General features: G+C 52.5%; 1 protein-coding gene across 3 annotated transcripts in view; it reads right to left on the minus strand.

Moving 5' to 3' along the window:
* Positions 1 to 19,080, minus strand: part of PRR5L (proline rich 5 like) — an 86,656-nt gene that overhangs the window by 18,771 nt on the left and 48,805 nt on the right. For all 3 annotated transcript variants that reach the window (XM_012738740.3, XM_012738741.3, XM_012738742.3), the window contains exons 6-8: positions 16,576 to 16,667; positions 10,548 to 10,688; positions 5,750 to 5,876 (exon numbers count right to left, since the gene is read on the minus strand). In XM_012738740.3, coding sequence (XP_012594194.1) covers positions 5,750 to 5,876; positions 10,548 to 10,688; positions 16,576 to 16,667 — 360 coding nt within the window. The remainder of the gene's footprint in view (positions 1 to 5,749; positions 5,877 to 10,547; positions 10,689 to 16,575; positions 16,668 to 19,080) is intronic.

Below are 19,080 nucleotides of genomic sequence, written 5' to 3' on the forward strand. Positions count from 1 at the left end.
CTCCTGCTTGGGGAAGGAGTCTCTGGAAAGAAGCAGTATTAATGTTGGATTTTACAACATGGCTAAAACTTGGGCCAGGCAGATACGGCCGGAGTGGGCAGTCCAAAAAGAGGAAAAAGTCAGAGCAAAGACTGCGCCCAGAGAGGACACGGAGTGAACTGAGGTAACAGGGACTTGATTTGCACAGCTGACACCTGCAGCATTATTGAAGGAAATGAAAATTTCCTGTAATGAGTTTCATGGGCCCTACCCCACGGGATGAGCTGGGGAAAGGTGTCTCTGATGGTCCTCCGAGGGTCACCAAACAGTGATAGGTCAAGAGAGGCCACTTTGGCTGCCACTGAGCAGGGCTCACAGGCTGAGAGCCGGAGCCAGAGCAAGGGGGGCAGCCCTGGATAAGGAACCCTGATTAACACCTACTCCCTCCTTCAACACTTGTTAAGCTCCTACCTATATATGCAAAACGCTGCACTAGCTGCTGAGAGGAAAAGAAAAATAAATCTGCTATAAGGCCTGCCACAAGGGGCTTGAGCCCAGCACACGCGTGCCTGGGTGGAGGGGTTCAGTCTTAGGAGCAACCGTTTACTGAGGGTCAGCGATGTGCTAGGGACTATCCCCCGCAAAAGAGGTGCTCCATCGACATGCTTTCCTTCTGGCCATTTTGCAGAGGAACCTGAGGTTGAGATGTTGAATGACTCTACGGTCACAGTCAGTGGTGACAGACTGGAGCCCGAGGCTGACAGCAGAGCCCTGCTCGTGACCTGCACGCATGTAACTGTCAGAACAAGGTCGGTGCTAGTGTGGCACCTGTCAGGCAGGACCATCCTGGAAATCTATAGGAGTAAGAAAAGAAGTCATTTCAGAGGGGGAGTGACTTACAGACTGAACTCAGACTGGCCTCTTCACTCACCCACTCCCAGGACAGGTCTGTGCGAGGTCCTGGGATACAGAGGGTGACAACATGCTCCCTGCCCTCAGTGAGCTCACAGTCTATGGGGGACACTGAAAAATAATCAGGCCATGGCAACACAGCATGGCAAGGGCCAAGATGTGGTTTGGGATCCAGGGGAGGGGGAGAGGGTGGCATACATAACCTCCCCCCAGAGTGATCCTACGGGGCCAAGGCCGCCTCTAGCTGGGCCCCTAACACAGCAGGTGGCGACTCTGCCTGGCCCTGCCCTGAGACAGGGCACCTTAGCCCTTTGCAGCTCAGAGAAGTTAAGCAACTTGCTCCAGGCCTCACAGCTGAGCCCCAGCCCTCGTGGTTTCTGAGGCCCTCTCTCTTTCCATGGCTGCCTCCGCAGCTCTCTCCCAGCGATGACTCACGGCAGGGGACTGCAGCTCTTCCTTCTGCTTTCTGGGTGGAATGTTTTGGTTCCCAAGACTGGGTGTGGGCAGAGCCCAGACCGCAGAGGCAGCAGGGGTGTGCTGAGTCCCCTGGGCAGACAGCGCTTCCTCGCTAAGCTCCCGCCAGACTCCAGAGCCAACCCTCAGGCGAGTGCGTCAGCCGTGTCCCCGCTGGGGTCAGCCCCACTGGGCCCCTTGGGAGGCCTTAAAACCCAGACAACAACCCACGTTCTTGGCTTGGTTTCCTCCCCTTCTTTCTCTTCTTTGCCCCAGGGAGGGCTGGGTCCTGTCACCCAGGGAAGGGAGTCTCATTAAGGGACTCATTACCCTGTAGGTGCGCCTGGGACCCACAAACTGGTCCTTCTCTTGCAGGGGCGCCCTTTAGCAAGGAGGGCTGGGTCCCGCCACCTCAGCCCGCACCTCCAGGCCACCTCCTCTTCCCTCTCCTGGCCTTTCACACGAGGTGGGGCCCGGGAGCTTTTATTCCTTCCTCCCTGCAGGAGCCCCGCTGAGCGCTGGCATGCATCCCTGCACCCGAGCCAACAGCGCAGCTCCTTTCAAACCCCCAGAGAGAAGCAAAGCTTGGATAAGGCTGTCCTCAGGCCCTTTGTTGGGGACTCGGTTCCCAGGCCTTTGATCTCCCAGGCTCGCTGGCCGGGCCCCACCGGAGCGGCCACCATAATGCAGCCATTGTGACCCCTGCACACCAAGCCCATTGTGGGCACCGTGCTCCCGGCCGGCACCTGAAAGCCATGAATGCCTGGCTGTCACGCAGGCAGAGCGGGTTGGCATCCTGGAGGGGAAGGGCCCTCCCGCTGCAGACACAATGGAGGGAGACGCTGGGAGGCCGGGGCTGCTGTGTGGAGAGTCCCAGCGTGTGCTCAGGAGGGGCCTGTCAGCAGCAGGACAAAGCCTGCAGACTCTGGGAACTGGAAAGGTGGGACAAGGGCCGGCCTCTGAGGAACCTGCCTTCTCCCCCCACCCCCTCACTCCCCACTGTGACAAAGCGGCCTCTTCTGAGGGGAGGGGACACTCTTGCTCCAGCATGGCCCCAGACAACCCATCTCCTCTCTGCAGCCAGCTCACAGATCCAGGGGGGCCCTGGGCACAGGGAGGAGCTCCCCCTTCTCAACCACTTCTCAAGCTCTGCTCACCCACCCCTCCCCACGGGCGACTGGAGACTGAGGCACGACAGGGCCTGCCTCAGCAGGAACAAATACGTGCCAACAGCCTGGTCAGTCACGCAGCGCGGGTGGTGGCCCTGAGAGGACCGATCACCCCAGCTGCCCCTGGCCACCCCAGGGGGGCCACGGCACAGCCCCCCACGGGTGCAGGAATCTCTCACGCCCAACTTGACTCCTCAGTTCTCACCTCAGCCGAGCGTCAACACCCCTCCCCCCACAGGCAGGATAAATACTATTACCCCATCTTACTGAGGGGCTGACTGAGGCCCCAAGGGGCCTCTCTTTATCAGGAAAGGTGTGTCCTCAGTCAGGAAGGCACCATTGTGACACTTTATTTTTTTGGTATCCAGAGCTTTGTGACAAGATGTCTGGCCTAGGACACCTTTGGGCTAAGGAGCTCCTCAGCTGTCCCTTAGTAAAGTCTCCTCCTAAATGCTGACGGGCGGGTGGGTGAAGGGAGAACCCGAGGGCCAGCTGAGAAAGGGCTGATGGCTTGGGCTTTGGAGTCCTGGCTCCAACAGCCAGGTGACCTGAATCCCCACTCGCCTCCCCTGTAAAATGGGAACAGCAGTTGATCCGTGGCCTGGCACCCAGCCCACCTGGCACAGCGCTCAGGACGTGGCCTGTGTCCGGTGGCTTCCCTCGCCATACACAAGCAGCTCTGCAACTCTGGAGCTCTTTCAGTTCCTCAAATGCTCTGCCCTCCTGCTCACCTCCTGCCCTCCAAATCCTCCCAGAGGTCCTCCTCTTGGCCTGAGATAAACAGTCCTCTCTCCCAGTTTACTCAGCTACCTCGTATCTATCCCACCAGTCCCATCACAGGCGTCACTTCCTCCAGGGAGCCTTCCATGATTTCATCAAGGTGAACTACTCTACCCTTCTCCCTCTCAGAACATTTGCACACTGATGAGTCACTGACTCGGTGACTTCCTCATCGGGCTGTGTGTGTTGGAGGGCAGGGATGCGTTGGTTTTGTCTGAGGATATATCCGTAGCGCCTCACAAGGTGCCTGGGACACGGTCTTAGAACACATCTGCCGAAATAAAAAAATGAACAGAAAGAGGGTTCCTTCCTTCCCTCTGCCTCTACTGAGACAACTCTCCAGAGGCAGGGACTCCCTCAGTACAGGAATAAAAACCTTTATAATTGGACCAAAGCGTGTGTTATTCTTATGTTAGCTGGAAAACGAGAGGTATCCTCTCTGACAGCGAGTCCTCACTGAACAAGCTTCCAAATCCACTCTTGCTCCGGGTGTGGGAGACCAGAACATACCACCCCAAAATATGCCTCCCGGGCTCGAGGACTGTTGAGCTGAAGGCCATGGTGAAGCAGATACAGGAGAACTCTCTGTCCTCCCTCTACCTGCTTAAAAGCAGCACCCAGATTTACAAAGACAAAAGGTCTCCTGCCCCCCTTCTGCCAGGGAGAACAGACATTCACCACTGAAGACAACTTTAGACCCTTATTGTCTAGAGATGGTACCAGGGGAGTCTACATCAACCAGCTTTACCAACTCGCCTTTATCTGCCATTTATTTGTCTTCCCACAAGTTGCCACCCCTAGAGACTTAAAGTCCTTTTCCTTTGTCTTGTCACTTCCCTAAAAATGTACCGTTCTTTGCTGAAGATGCCGCATAAGCTGAAATTCAAAGCCTCCTCTTTCACAACTACTCATTCCCTGGGTGTGTTTTCCAGGTATATATGAAATATACACGTTAGGAAACTCCTGTTTGTTTTCCTCTCATCAATCTATTAGAGGGGACTGTTCCAACTACAACCTTATGACAATGGAAGAAAAACTACTTTTCTCCCCCTAGAGTGGCATCAGGCCCAAATGATGGTGGCGTCCCCACCATGGCCCAGCTCAAGTGCTGACATCCTGACAGCTCCCTGGATACCTCCGGCTCCCCAAACTCGGTGAGCCGCGCCAGCAGAAAGGTGGGCTCCAGCTCAGGGCCAGGGGGCGGGGGCAGGAGACTGTTTGCCTTAGTGTCACTGCAATGCTGGCTGGTCCCGCTGGCCAGTCCCGGCTCCTGGCTGGAGTGAGCGAGCCAGCAAAGGAGGGGAGGCACCCGCAGGTGAGGTGGGCGCTGGCACCCCACAATACACAGCGGCTGCGGGGAAGCCGGTGTCCCCAGAGAAACACGGTCAGGGACGTGGAAACTGCCGGCTGGCTGGCCCTGACTTTTTCTGCGGTACAGAGGCCCAGGGAGGGGCAGGAACCTCGCTGGGGGCTGCTCTTTTCTTTGAGGTTCATCCACAGCACCACTAACGTGAGCAGAGCGGGCCGTCAGTTCCCAGCTCAGTATCTGCTTCTGCCTCTGCACCTCTCCGTGGGTGCCAGGGCCCCCTCGTCTTAGGTTGCCTGTCATCGTCTAACAAATGTTTTTTGAGTGCCTACTATGTGCCAGGGCCAGGCCCCATTCCTGGGGACAGAACGATGAACAAAAAGTTCCTGCAATGTAAAGGCTTACGTTTCAGACAGTGACTGTGTCTTTCATTGCAAGCCTTCCCATGCAGCGATCCTACCAAGACTGTGGTCTCACTGAGAGCTATTTTATATCGTTACATTATAAAGTTATTGCTCCCCAGCCCGTCTACACTGTGGTCTCACCGAGAGAAGGCAGAGACCTGATTCAGATCTGGATTCCCCAAGGCACCCAGTACAGAGCTTGACGCTCAGGGACGCTCACTTGACTGCCACCAAAACAGACGCCAATGGGATTTGTCCCCAAAGCCAGGAGCCCCTTTCCTTGTCGTGTGGTGGCACCTACAGAAACGGAGGGGAAACCGGCCGCTCACGACACTTGCCACACGCAAACAAGCTGGCCTCACATTCCGAGCTGCTTTCCAAGGGAAATGCATCATGAGTGGTTTTTCCGCTGAGGGTGTAACAAGGCAGTTTCTGGTATCAAATATAGAAAAATTAATGTCCCAGGCACACGAATAAGATCAAAGCCACAGATCAAAGATGTGGATGAGACAAGCACCAGCACAGAGGCACCGTGTCGGTCCCTGGGGAGGGATCGGCAAGGGGGGAGGAGGTTTCTGCAGCCTCGGGAGGCCAGGAACGTGAGCGGTTGAAAAGCACAGATGTGCACGTGACCCACAGAGGAAGCAAAAGGCGCGGCACGTAACGCATGTAATCAGCGTTCCACTGAACAGCGCCGGTGGCCTCATCACCGAGGCTCCTGGCAACCCGGGAGCTGCACTCCTTACCCAGCGTGTACGTGGGGCCTGAGCAGCCACGGTCCCCGCTGACGCCGAGGAAAGGAGAAACCACCTGCTTCACCAGCTCCTCCAGCTGCAAGTAACCCTCACTCGGGCCTGTGGGCTCGTGAACACTCTGCAAATGAATAGCCAAGAGAGACAACGGTCAGTGAAAGCTGCCACGGCCAGCAGGTCCCAATCAGCAAAGCCTGGCTGCCCTCCCTCCTGCTTCAAGGCAGTGTTGCCAGGGGGCAGCCCCCTCGTGGCTAGAATGGAGGAAACTGAGGCCTGAAGCCCTAATCGCTTGTCATAGGTCTCTCTGCGATGAGATCTGTGCATGGTCACCCCACAGCAGCCTCTCCCATGGGGCCCTGTGAATACACATGGGTGCACCTGTGCCGGCTCCTAAGGCAGACTGGTCCCAAAGGCAATAAGCACCCCCCACTGTCACAGTGACCCATTAACACAGCACGGGCATTTGACATGTAGCAGTGCATGGCGGTCTCCCAACAACCAAAAGAGGAAGGTGATCTCATTATCCCCCTCCTACGGAGGGGAAGATAAAGACCCAGAAAGGTTAAGTAACACACCCAGGAAAACACAGCCCGTACACGGCAGAAACCCCAGCCTGGAAACCACCCTACCTGGCCCCGAGCCCCTCTTACTGCCACTTGTTGCCAGGCTAGAAAAGAAAGGGGTAAAGAATATGGACACGCTCAGGACAATCAAAGAAAGGGGGAGTTATTCTAGAACTAGGCACACAGTTTTGGCACCAACACAAAGAGCGAATTTCGAAAGCTCAGCACAACTGGAGTCCTCAGAGCTAAGGCCTGAGTAAACACCAACTAAAACGAATGACCACGGTGGTCAAAACCGAAAAGGAACCAGTAGCCAACATTTTCTAGAAAGCCAGCAGCCTCCTAGGGAATTCAGTTTCTTGCTGGAAAGGACTTGAAGACGTGTTCTCATGTTGAGGGGCTGCAAGGAAGCAGAGACCACCGGGTAGGAGACGGGGCCTGAGCGGGAAAGAGACAAGGCTCCATGGGGCTGTCCTCAAAGAGGTTGTCCTGTCAGAGATTTGGAGGTTGGGGCAGGGAAGAGGCCAGCAGAGAAGACAGCAGAGAAGACAGGCGTGGCTTCTCCCTCATGCCTCTCCCTGCTGTAATTCCTAAGTGCCCAACGGGGAGAAAGGGCAGAAAAAGGAGCAGCAGTGAAAGGTAGGAAGAAAAGGGTTAATGCGCACGTGATTTGGAGCTGGCTGGTTTCCTTCCAGAAAAGCAGCTGCCGAGAACTTGGCCTGCACACAGCCCTCTAGGAAGCTGCCGCCCTCAGCCCTTGGCTGGCTGCGACTGGCTGTAGAATCTGCGTGGCCCATTGCAAAAGGAAAATCCAGGTCCCCTTGTTCAAAAATTATTACGAATTTCAAGAAGGTGATGGGAGAAGCTTAAAGCAAGCGCAGGGTCCTCAGAGCACAGGCTGTACACCCTGCCTGGCTGGCTGGGGCCCCTCAGGATGCACCACTCTTAGGGTGATCTTGGACCAGTCTGCACCAGGCGGGAGGGACCAGATCGTGTCACACTTTAGGCTGGGACAGCCTGCGGGCAGAGCACACGGCCTGTGGTAGGAGAGTTTGAGCCCCTTGTGCATTTTGAGAAAGGTAGAATAGGTTCAGGGATATTTTGGAAGAGCAATGCAAAAGGGAGAGATAAAGGCTGGAGAAAGAACTCTTTTCTCAGGTAGTTTTGGAAAAACCAGCCCCGGGTCTCATGGCTCAGTGAAGGAACGGGGAGAGAACGTACAGTTCTAAGTACTGAGGCCCAAACTTCCGACAGCAGGAAGGGCCCCAGGGCAGTGCCACCTGGACGGGCCATTCAGATCCAGAGGCCACCGCCCCTGCAGAGCCACCACCCCTGCGGCTGGGGAGATGAACTTGGCTGGGGAGAGACCCGGCCCTCCAGGTCACGCTCCCAGCCCCAGGCGCTAGAACTAGAGAACATTCCCAGGAGGCCCTCAGCAGCACGGTGCCACACGCCCCTGTCCTAGAAGCTGGCAGGCACTTCCCGGTACCTGGGAGACCGCAGGAGGGAGGCAGCAGCAGCAGGGAGGGGCTGAGGGAAGGTGGAAAGAGCTAGAACTGCGAGAAGTGTGGAATGGGACAGTCCAGCTCTCCTACAAATGAGCATGTGACCCTGAGCCAGGTCGCCAACTTCCTCTTCCATCCCAGCTGTGAAAGGGGCAAAACAGAGGAGTCTATGCCGTTTTCCTTTCCTTGCCTGACCTTCTAGAAACTCCCACGACTGTGGAGCTCCTCGGACTGTACTTTCCTCTGCCGGAGGGGAAGCCCCGCGCAGCAGTCACCACTGTGACCAGGGACCTGGTGTCAGTCCTCCTCAGGCTCTTACTAGCTGGCACCGTCATTCACTGAACAACAAACTTTAATTAACACCCACTACGTGCCAGAGACGGAGCTGGGTGCACAAGAGCTCGGAGAAAACATAAGGACCTGCCTTGACTGGACAGGGGCTGGGGGCCTCAGGAGACAAAGTGTTCTGGGCAGAGGGACAGCGAGAACAAAGACCCCACTGGTGCGGGGAAGAGCCCAGGAGGCCACGGCAGCGGGGAAGTCCAGTTCCAAGGGAGGCTGGAGGTGGGAGAGGGCCCAGGGCCGGGGGACAGACTTGGGCTGTTTTCCTAAGACCAACAGGGAACCACTGAAGGGACTGAGCTGCCCCATGGAGAGATGAAGGCAGAGTCCTCTGGGCAAACAGTCACACCCATCCTTGGGGGGTCAGGGAGATGACAACAGTTTTCTCATACTGTTGCCGGGTTGCCTGGCACAGAGCCAGAATGTTGGAATGTGCTAGATGTTTTTCATTAGACAGACAAGCCCCTCTGTTCCAGCATCAACACGTGAGACCCTTCACCTGCTGGACTGGATCGGTTCTCCTTCCAACAAAAGCAAATCACCACCACCAAAAACACGAAGGGATCACCACTTCTCATCCCCAGAATATTCTAAATGGAAATGGGAGGGTGGCAGCCCAAAGGGCACATTTTCAAGAGTCGTTATTCAGGATCCAAGCTCTCATTCAGGCTTCTCAGACACAAGCTGCACACACATTTTTCTGTGTCCTTCTCCTTTTCTTCCATAGAAATGCCTGACCTGGCATTCTAGCCAATGACACCCACCCTCGTCCTCTTAGGCCACTCTCCCTCTCCTGTGATTACAGGAAAGGGGGACAACGCCCAGAAGAACAGCCCGGCAGAGAACTGAAAGAGAAGAGCAGCTGAGAGGTGGGGGAGTCAGGGCCCCAAAGCCTGGCATTCCATCCTGCTGCACAGGCAGCATGGGGTCACCCAGCCTAATCAAACATGAAGCCCTCAGCCGGGCGCGGTGGCTCACGCCTATAATCCTAGCACTCTGGGAGGCCAAGGCAGGAGGACTGCTTGAGCCCAGGGGTTCGAGACCAGTCTGAGCAAGAGCAAGACCCCGTCTCTACTAAAAATAGAAAAATTAGTCGGGTGTGGTGGTGTGCACCCATAGTGCCAGCTACTTGGGAGGCTGAGGCAGGAGGATCGCTTGAGCCCAGGAGTTTGAGGTTGCAGTGAGGTATGATGATGCCACTGCACTCTATCCAGGGTGACAGAGTAAGACTGTGTCTCAAAAAACAAACAAACAAATAAGAAACCCTCTACCCTGGGAGGGCCAGAGCTAATGCTGCAGCATCTGAGCTATTAATAGTTAGAGGTGGGAGGCATACCAGTCCTCTTGTGGGGGTGTCCTGCGCCACAACCCTGCCCTTTGAGACCTGTGTCCTGTGTGCCCCTATCCATAGGAATGGGCTCACCAAGTCCCTCTTCATACTGCTTGATCCTACTCAAAGGAGTCACCTAGCCCAAGCTGGACCAATCAAACTCTCGTCTCTGGGGAGGAAGCAGAGAGTGCACAGTTCCAAATCTTACTACCGTTTACCAGCTGAGGGATCTCAGGCAGGCACGTGAACTTCCTAGGTTTCAGTTTCCTCATCTGTAAAATGGGAATAACAACAAAGTCTGCTTCATAAGGTGGTTGTTTGCATTATTTAATTAAGAAAACAACATACTTAAAGCCCTTGGCTCATGCCTGGCACACCGCCAGGGACCAGTAGTGTTAGCTTGTCTTCCTATTGTTGACTTAGAATTGGGATTAAGACACTCTAGGCAGACACTGGGTCATCTCCTACTGGAAACACACGAATGTGGGTTGTCACGTTGGAACAGGAGCAAGACAAACACAGAACACCAAGTCCAGGAGAGACGGGGCTAGGCCAGGAGAGGCAGCATCAGAAAGACACAAGGTAGACCAGATACACGTGGAGACCAGGAAGCAGAGAAAGGCCATTGGCTTCGTGGCCTGACATGACCTCATTCCCAGATATAATCCCCTATGAAGTCCATCTACCCTGGGAGCCTTCCAGTGAGTTCCTGGTCTGGCTTGAGCTAGGCCAAAGTGGATTCTTCGCTGTAACTTGCAACTTTGGCTCCCTGACACCACCGGAGAGGGGAAAAGGGTGCCCTCTTCCTGCATGAAGGACCACGCTTCCACTGCCCAGTGAGACCCCCGCACTGAGCACAGCACCAGGGGCCTAACAGGAGCTCAGCGAGAGCACATCAAATGAATGAAGGAACGTGGACAAACTCAAGAAGACTAAACCAGCCTAGGATGCTCTGGGCATTTAATCCCTCCCTCCTTAACCCAGAGATCAGCAGCCCCTTCCCTCTCTCCCTCCCTCCCTCGACCTCGGTGACTGTCTCAGCAGGGCCTCACCTGCAGGATGAGCAACATCTGGACGATGGATGAGGGCGGCTTGGGCTGGGCCAGCAGCAGCAAGTCGCCCAGCTTCACCTTCAGCAGGACCAGGTCTCGGAAGCCCAGCAGGGAGATCTGGCGGATGGTCAGCTCCTGGCCCTGGACAGCAGAGAGGAGGGGGCCGGGAGGTGAGACATTGCTGGATCTGCCACCAACCACATACGGTTCAGGACAACACGTGTTTACAGAACACCCGGCCTGGGACAGGATGAGCCAGGAGGAAGCATCTGCACAGCCCAGTGGGTCTGACAAAGAGTCGAAGACCCAGCTCCCACCCTCTGGAATTAAAGCCTCTTTTAAGATAAGGCGCGACTCAACCTGCCTAAATGACCCAACGACTATACAAGACACACATGCAACAGGGGCCGTGCTGTCATGAATGCTGAGCAGGCAGGAGGAGGAAGATGGAGAGAAACAAGAGAAAAGGTCAATACCACCGCCCCACATGCAAGGCTGTTTCCTCAACCTCATCTGTAAGATATCTGAGCACCTATCACCGCCAGGCAAAGGAAGAAAGCATTGGACCTGTTAGATTGTTATATTCATGCCAGGAACTTAGGAAGGAGAGTAATCAGGGAAGTAGACAGAAAAGGACTTGTTCAACTGAGAGGGTGTTGGTGGAGGGAGGTCAGAGGGTGGAAATCATAGCTAATCATAGAGCTGACATCATTACACTCCACGTGCCAGGTGAGATTCTAAGTACGTTCAATGTAGGTAACACATGTAATGCCCATAACCACCCTTTGAGATAGGTTCCATACTAAAACCCACTTCACAGATGAAACATTCTGAAGCCCAGAGAGTTACTCTAATTCATCCAAGGCAGAGCTGCAATCTACCCAAACTATTTGATTTTAGAGCTCCTAAAGCTTCCCAAGGCCATAAGGGAAAGGAAGGCCCGTTTCCGGGACTCCCTTTGCACGCATGTCCTGTGCACACAAACACTCAGCTGCTCTTGGTAGAGCCGGAGACATCATTAGGGTGTCTACCCTCCCAAACAGGACCTGCCTTCCCGTCCCCCAAGTCCACCAAGGTTTAGACTTCCTTAAGGAAGTTTTACATTTCCGATACCTCCTTAGTGTTGCAGAGAAACACGGGCGAGGGTGGATTGGCTACGTCCACGTCTCCCTACCTCCACTCCCCACAGACACACACGACCACCATCCATGCCTTTCTGCAGCCTAAAAATAATCACAAAGGGACCTAAGATCCTGCTGGGTGCTTTACGCAGGCTATCTTAATCATACAGTGCTGTGATGTGGTTGTATTCTTTCGCCACCTCTGAGAAGCTGGGCAGGCGGGGTGTCACTCTGATGCACGGGGTCGAGGCCCCATCCCTCCGGCCAGCGCAGGGCTCCGGGTGCTGTGTGATGCCGGGAGCCGATAGGACATACCCAGTTTTGTTCACAACCTTCCAGTGAAGGGGACAATGGAACTATTTAAGCTATAGAAGATGGAGAAAGAGAAGGAGGAAGACTGGGCACACAGTCTTCCAGAAACCACTCCTCAACAGTGATTCAGGCAACAAGGGAAGACGGACAGGCGAGAAGAGACAGTTCCAGGACCTCCTGCTCCAACTACTGCCAAGTCGATTCACAGAAGGGATCTCCCAGGAGTTCCCTCGTGGCCATATCAAGGCCCCCGGGAGGTCTCCTCATTGCCCAGCACTGCGCAGCAAGGGGGGACCATTTTTATTTATTTGCCTTTTTCTTTTTGGTTTTGATTTTAAATCGTAAAGCAACAGATATTTATAGGCAAAGATTAAAAGAGTTCAGTAAATAGCAGAAGTCTTCTAATCTCTTATTCTCACTCCATACAGGTAACCACTCTTTTTTTTTTTCAAAAATTAAATAGGTAACCACTCTTAAAGGTTTTTATTTATATTCTGAATTTTTCCAGAAAGTTTCTCCATCTATAAAAATCACACATATAATTTGTAAACACACATAGATTTTTATACCCTTCCTATTGTTCTGCAACTTGCTTTTGTTTAACTTTGTATATCTTGGACATCTTTTTATACCAGCACATACTAACCTACCTCATTCTTCCGTAAGGCTGCATAATATTCCACCATACGAACATTCTATTTCACCAACCATCTCCTGACCAAGATGCCTTCATTTTTTTTTTTTTTTTGCATACAAACAATGCTATTATAATAAATACATTCATCCTTGTCTCTCTGGGTCCTTTTTGTCAGCATATCCAGAGGCTATTCCCTCAAAGGAAAATTGCTTGATTAAAATATGCTTTTAAAAAGTCTTACGGATACTGCCACGTTCCCCTCCAAAAAGACCGCATCAATTTACACTCCCAGCACCAGCATATGAGAAAGCCTGTCATCTCACGCCGATTGGGAGGATGCTATTTCAAGTGGGAAGACAGGAAAATACAGGTCATGGTCTCACTTAAGCAACTCCAACTTCCCCGCATCTCCACGGCACCGTGCCAGGCACAAGGGTGGCAGTAGATCAAGATCGCCCATTCCAGACCCATCTGCTTAGCCCATGAAATGTGAAAAATGGATCCAAATAAATGGGTCATCAGCTGTACAGAGAAAAATAATGATGATGATATTAATGATGACAGCAACAATTCTTCAGCCCTTATCCTTCGTATGCTAAACTAAGTGCTTTCTGTATGTTATCTCACTCTTTTTTTTAACACCCCTGTGAAGTAGATACTATTATTTTATAGAAGAAAACCGAGCCTGTGGGAGGTGAGGTTATCTTGCCAAGATAAACAAGACGGTGAGTGGCAGAGTGAGGCTGTGACCCCAGGCCAGGCGTGAGCTAACTCTGCAGAGCTCACGTTCTGAACCCCTCTGATCTCTGGTGCTGCTGCCCCAGCCCTGCACCCCCACTTCTTTCCCAGATCATTCTGCTACCATGACCTCTTCACACGAGACACCTACAGTCACTTGGGAATAGGCTAGGCATGAGCAGCCACAGCATTCACCTGGAGAAGATGAACGATTTTGCCTTGGGGGCTTCCAAAGCCCTGGTTAGATAGACACCACGCACTCAGGAGGAAAAGCCTGGATCTGTAAGTGATCAGAGGGGCATGCCGAACCCAAAGCGGGTGCCTCCTGTGCTGAAAGGCAAGCTGAACAGACAGCAACGTGGCACCACCACTGACGTTAGAGTTAGCTCCGTTATCTCACGTCATTAGTCCTCCCACTGCATGAGGCTTTCTCTCGAGAACCCTTTCCTGGTCTCCAAAACCATAAAGGCTTTTTCCGTCTGCAAAATCCGGCCTCTGACGCTGGCAGAGAACACTTTTATGGGAGGGTGTAGGGTACCCAGTGGATACCAACCTGCCATATAAACACGTTAATCATTGCCTTCTCCGAGGATTGTCTGGGGCCATGAATCAGAGCATGGACTTGTTACCAGGCCTAGCCATCTCTGCAGCCCACAGTGAGTCAGAGAAGGAATTCGTACTAACCTAGAGTCGGCTTTTCTGTTCTTGATTTAGGCTGGGGGGTAAAAAAGCATAACAAGCCTACCTCCATCACAACCTCTGTCCTCCAGAAAATTAAAAAGTGCATATACATATTAGTCTCAATGTGCCATCTAGTTTCTCTAGGCTGAGACAAAGAAAGAGTAAAAGCTAAGTGCACTGATACTATAAAATCCTGAATATGTGGCCCTGGGTCAGTGGAGAACAAAAAAGCATGGGGAGGGGGCACAGTTTGCCCCTTCTGGGCACCCACCACTTTTGGTGCCCATCTGCCATGGAGCTTCCCCACCCACAGTCTGGATGTATCTCACGCCACCTAATACAGCAGGGTGAGCACATGCGGACGCCCTCAGGAGTCGACAGGGAGAGAGAGAAGCCAGCCAGGTGGGGGCCATGGCCAAGTGGAGAGCAAAGTTCAAGGCGGCGGCTAGGGCGTTGGGGGTGAACAGGGGCAATGTCAGTCGTTGCCAGAGCTTACAAGTTTTCAAGAGAAGCAGGACAGTGGCATACTGTAAGATACTGGGCTATAAGGACAATGGACACCTTCCAGCTTCTGTTTACTGCTTGTTTGCTAACTGCAAGGCATTATGAGTACATTATGGGATACAGAGGAAAAAAGACAAAGAATGCAGAAACCGGAGTCTCTCAGCTAGGACCCGGAACAGGTTAGAGCCTATCAGGGACAGGATGAAGTAAGAATCACTGTGGGGGTGGATGCATGACCAGTGTGTAAACAACTTAGTTATAAAAGGGTCACTAGCACATAAAGGAGGGTCCCTGCCTGAAGAAGAGGCCACTGCGCTGGCACCCTGGGGGCTCGGACCCTAGCTCCAGCTAGACAATAAAACTCCTTTTGATAATTACAGCCTGGGTGACTCTGTCTCTCTGTCCTGCAGCCCTGCGAATCTAAAATATAACAATCCTTCAAGCCTCACATCTTTGCTCCAGTCTGACTCTGAGCTTTTGAGGGCCCCTCTTTGCCTCCTCGGATGGTACTGAGGCCACGTCACCCAGATCCCACACTTCCCATTCTAGAACCATCCAGACACTGGCACCCTGTCCAAATGGCCCTAGGAGAAACCCAGGTCTGCACACCCCCTCTAGCAGGGTTGCCAGATAAAATTCAGGATGCCCAGTTAACTTTGAATAGTTTCTTTAGTATAAATATGTCCCAAATATCACATTACTTGTTTATTTATGTATGCAATTCCAATATAACTCAGCTCCCTGCACTTCTATGTGCTAACTCTGGCAACTCCATCCCCCTCCCCCAGGTCTGTCCTCCTGAGGACCCACTGCTGGCCAACGGGTGACTATTCCAAGGAAGGGCCAGGTTCATGGGCACAGGGTCTGCATGGTCCACAGGAATGCAGATGGGACCGAAGTTGGGATGACAAAGAGGAATGGGCTGCGGGCCAGAGGCTTCTAGCTGTGCTACTTACTGGAAATGGTAGGGGCAGGCCTGAGATGGGAAACGAAATCTGTATGCATAACCTCCCAGTTTTTAAATATTTGACATCTATTTTAAGCAATGGCAAATCCCTTTAAACACTGTTCAGACCGAACAGTCCGAGGGGGGGAGGGCAGGGGCCCTTACCCCTGGTATAGGGTCATTCCACCTGTTCCTAACGGCTGTGCTCTATTCTGAAGACAGCACCCACACCAACAAAGCCCGACAGATTACATGCGAAGCCTTAACCCCGGTGGGAGGAGCAGAAGAGAGAGCACACCGCAGCATGACAGAAACACGTATTTTGGACTGGAACATCTGTGGGTCAAGCTCTCTTAGGGGTGGCAACTCTGACCTGGCAGCGATCCATGTGGCATCAGCCTCCGTGGAAGGGGGCAAGGATAGCAACACAAGTGGTAGCAGGAGCTGAGGTCACAGAACAAAGACGCTAAAGGGACATCCCTCATCTTTTACTCCAAATCCCTCATTTTGCAGGCGGTGGGATGGAGCCATGCTTAGAGAAGTTAAATGATTTTCCCCAAACCCGCACTCTTGAACCCAAGCCCACCAATCCCTACTCCTCTGCGCTTCCTGCCACGTCCTGCGGCTTCTCATCTTCCGAGGGCAAGAGACATTCTTCCTTCCCCACGGTGTGAGCGCAACGGCAAGCCTGCTTAAAAACTGTGCTTCGAAAAAAAGGGAGGGAAGGAGGAGAGAAGCAGGGGAAGAAAGAAAAAGGAAAATCTCCTTCCCCCATCTTCTCTGCTTCTGAAAACTAAGAAAAACAAACCACTCCAAGAATATAAAGACATACTCAAAACCAAGAGGGAAAGGAGAGCCTACAAATTGCTAGTTAGGCAGGCGCTGTTCTTCGCCTGAAGTTAGGCACTAAATTTAGAACCAGAGAGCCCTCAAAAGATCTCCGCGGTCCTTAACCACCGCTGTCCTTAACCAATGCAAGCGCCCAATCTCCAAGTTTTCTCCTGTTCACCAGGAGGCCCCGGGCTGCCAAGGCTGAGAAGGAGGACAGATGGCGGAGGCCAGCAGGAGGCGGTCCCCAGCGAGACTGACCTGAACTGGGTAAAATATTGCCTGCAGGGTGGGGAGAGTCTCAGTGAAGAAGTGGTCCCAGACTTCAGCCAGAACCTCAATGCGATTTTCACCTACACAAGGGCGAGAAGATGGGAGGGGAGGAAGAAAGAAAAGAACTTGTCATTACTTGCAGGAGAGGCCAGAAGACAGTTCCATGTAAAACGCGAAGTCGCGCATGCTAGGAGACTTGCAGCCAGGAGCTGGTAAAGCCCAGAGGACAGAGACGTGGTACTATGGGGTCTTTATCCCTGGGTGAGACTACTAGAAGTTCTCCGGGCAGAAAATATATTTGTCTCGCAAGGATGTACATATGGATCGAACGAAACTCACACTTCACGAGGGAGATTCTAAGTGAGGGGAGTAGCATTTGGTGTGGGGGATGGGAAGAGAGCACGTTGCCTACATTTGATCTACAAGGTGTTGCTACAGTAAATGTGGGGTTGCCTGGGAAGACACAACTGAAAATAGGCAAATATGCCCTTCTATCCATCCGTCCATCCAGAAGAGGGAGCTGAAATCTTAAAACCACATAGTAACTGCTATCATGTGAATGGTCTCACGCTATCAGGCACTATGCTAAACTATTTACCTACAAGATATTTCAGAGTAAGACTCTATTACCCCTGCTTTGCAAGCTCAGAGAGGCCAAGTAACTGCCCCAATGTCACATAGTTCAAAGGCAGAGCTGGGATTCCAGCACCCATGCTTTTGACTAACCTAATCTGGGAGGATCATGTGCACAGTTAGACACTGTTTTGTTTTCTTTTTTCTTTTTTTTTGAGAGAGTCTCACTCTGTTGCCCAGGCTAGAGTGCCGTGACATCAGCCTAGTTCACAGCAACCTCAAGCTCCTGGGCCCAAGCGATCCTCCTGCCTCAGCCTCCCAGGTAAGCTGGGACGACAGGCATGCACCACCATGCCCAGCTAATTTTTTCTATATATTTTTAATTGTCCAGCTAATTTCTTTCTATTTTTAGTAGAGATAGGGTCTCATGCTTGCTCAGGCTGCTCTCCAACTCCTGAGCTCAAACAATCCACCTGCCTCAGCCTCCCAGAGTGCTAGGAGTTTTGTTTTCTTAATCACTACGACACTGGCTTTATTCTGGGTTGAGCTGTCAGTGAAGAGACGCAGAAAGGACCTTGGAACTGTCCCCTCCACTGGGCACTTTATAGTAACTGGGAGGGCAGCGTTCTCTGGAGAGGCCACCTCCTGATACTGTCCCTGCTTACCCCTAGGATCAGGAAGCCTGAGCTATGGCCAAGTGCCACCCCAGGCTAGAGCACAGCGGGTCACCCAATGCCACCAGAAGGCTGTGTGAGGAACTCCGCACCTCCAGGAAAGACGGCCCCGGCAGAGAGGAGCCGGCAGGGCGGCCGCTGTTTAATGACCTAGATAGCAGAGCTGATACTGGGCACCGTCTCTGCTCATCCCAGGCAGAGAAACTGGGTCAGCCAACATTAGACTCTGAGAGATGCATTTGGCAAGACGCTGCCAGTTCCACTGCACAAATCTTGAAAGATGCATCTGGCACTTTCCGTCTATTAATTTAATGGGCACTAAAAAGCAGGGACTGAGGAGAGAACAGAACAAGGGCGTGACTAGTAGCCAGCAGGTTTTGAAAGGCCAAGGTGAAATACACGGGGGAAAAGTGCAAATCCATGACACACGCTACTTCCCTGCACAAAGCACTGATCACAGTTTGTTGGAATTGCTTATTTGCTTCTGTCTCCTCACTAGAACGGAGCAAACACGGGGCCTTACCTGTCCTGCTCACCGCTGTACTGCTGTTCTTGGCACAGTGCCAGGCACATTGATATATCAATCTTTAAAATTATTTTGCTAAATGAGTAAAAATTACCATATAGGTTTTAGCAGATGCTGAGGGTGGTGGGTGGAAGGAGGTTACCATTTAACCTAAATACGGGACAGGAAAGTCTCTCCCAACTGTTCAAATGCTCCTACTATGAATTGTTATCTTAGTACTCGTCCTGCTTACAGTTTTGTTTGGGATGATGTGACTGACATCTGTCTCCATGACCAGTCTGTGAGTTTCACCGGGACCTGTGATCCTAAGACAGTTTTGTCCACCACTGAGTCCTCAGCACCTAGCAAAGTGCCTGGCAGGTAGCAGATAATCCACAAAAGTTTGATTGAATCAATTGCCATCCTCTTTCTTTTTCTTTTTTTTTGAGACAGAGTCTCACTCTGTTGCCCAGGCTAGAGTGCCGTGGCATCAGCCTAGCTCACAGCAACCTCAAATTCCTGGGCTTAAGCAATCCTCCTGCCTCAGCCTCCCGAGTAGCTGGGACTACAGGTGTGCACCACCATGCCCGGCTAATTTTTTCTATATATTTTTTAGTTGACCTATTATTATTTTTTTTTTTTAGTAGAGATGGGGTCTCGCTCTTGCTCAGGCTTGTTTCAAACCTCCTGACCTAGAGCGATCCACCCGCCTCGGCCTCCCAGAGTGCTAGGGTTACAGGT

The sequence above is a fragment of the Microcebus murinus genome, chromosome 4 (genome assembly GCF_040939455.1).
Source record: "Microcebus murinus isolate Inina chromosome 4, M.murinus_Inina_mat1.0, whole genome shotgun sequence".
Classification (NCBI taxonomy): Eukaryota; Metazoa; Chordata; class Mammalia; order Primates; family Cheirogaleidae; genus Microcebus; species Microcebus murinus.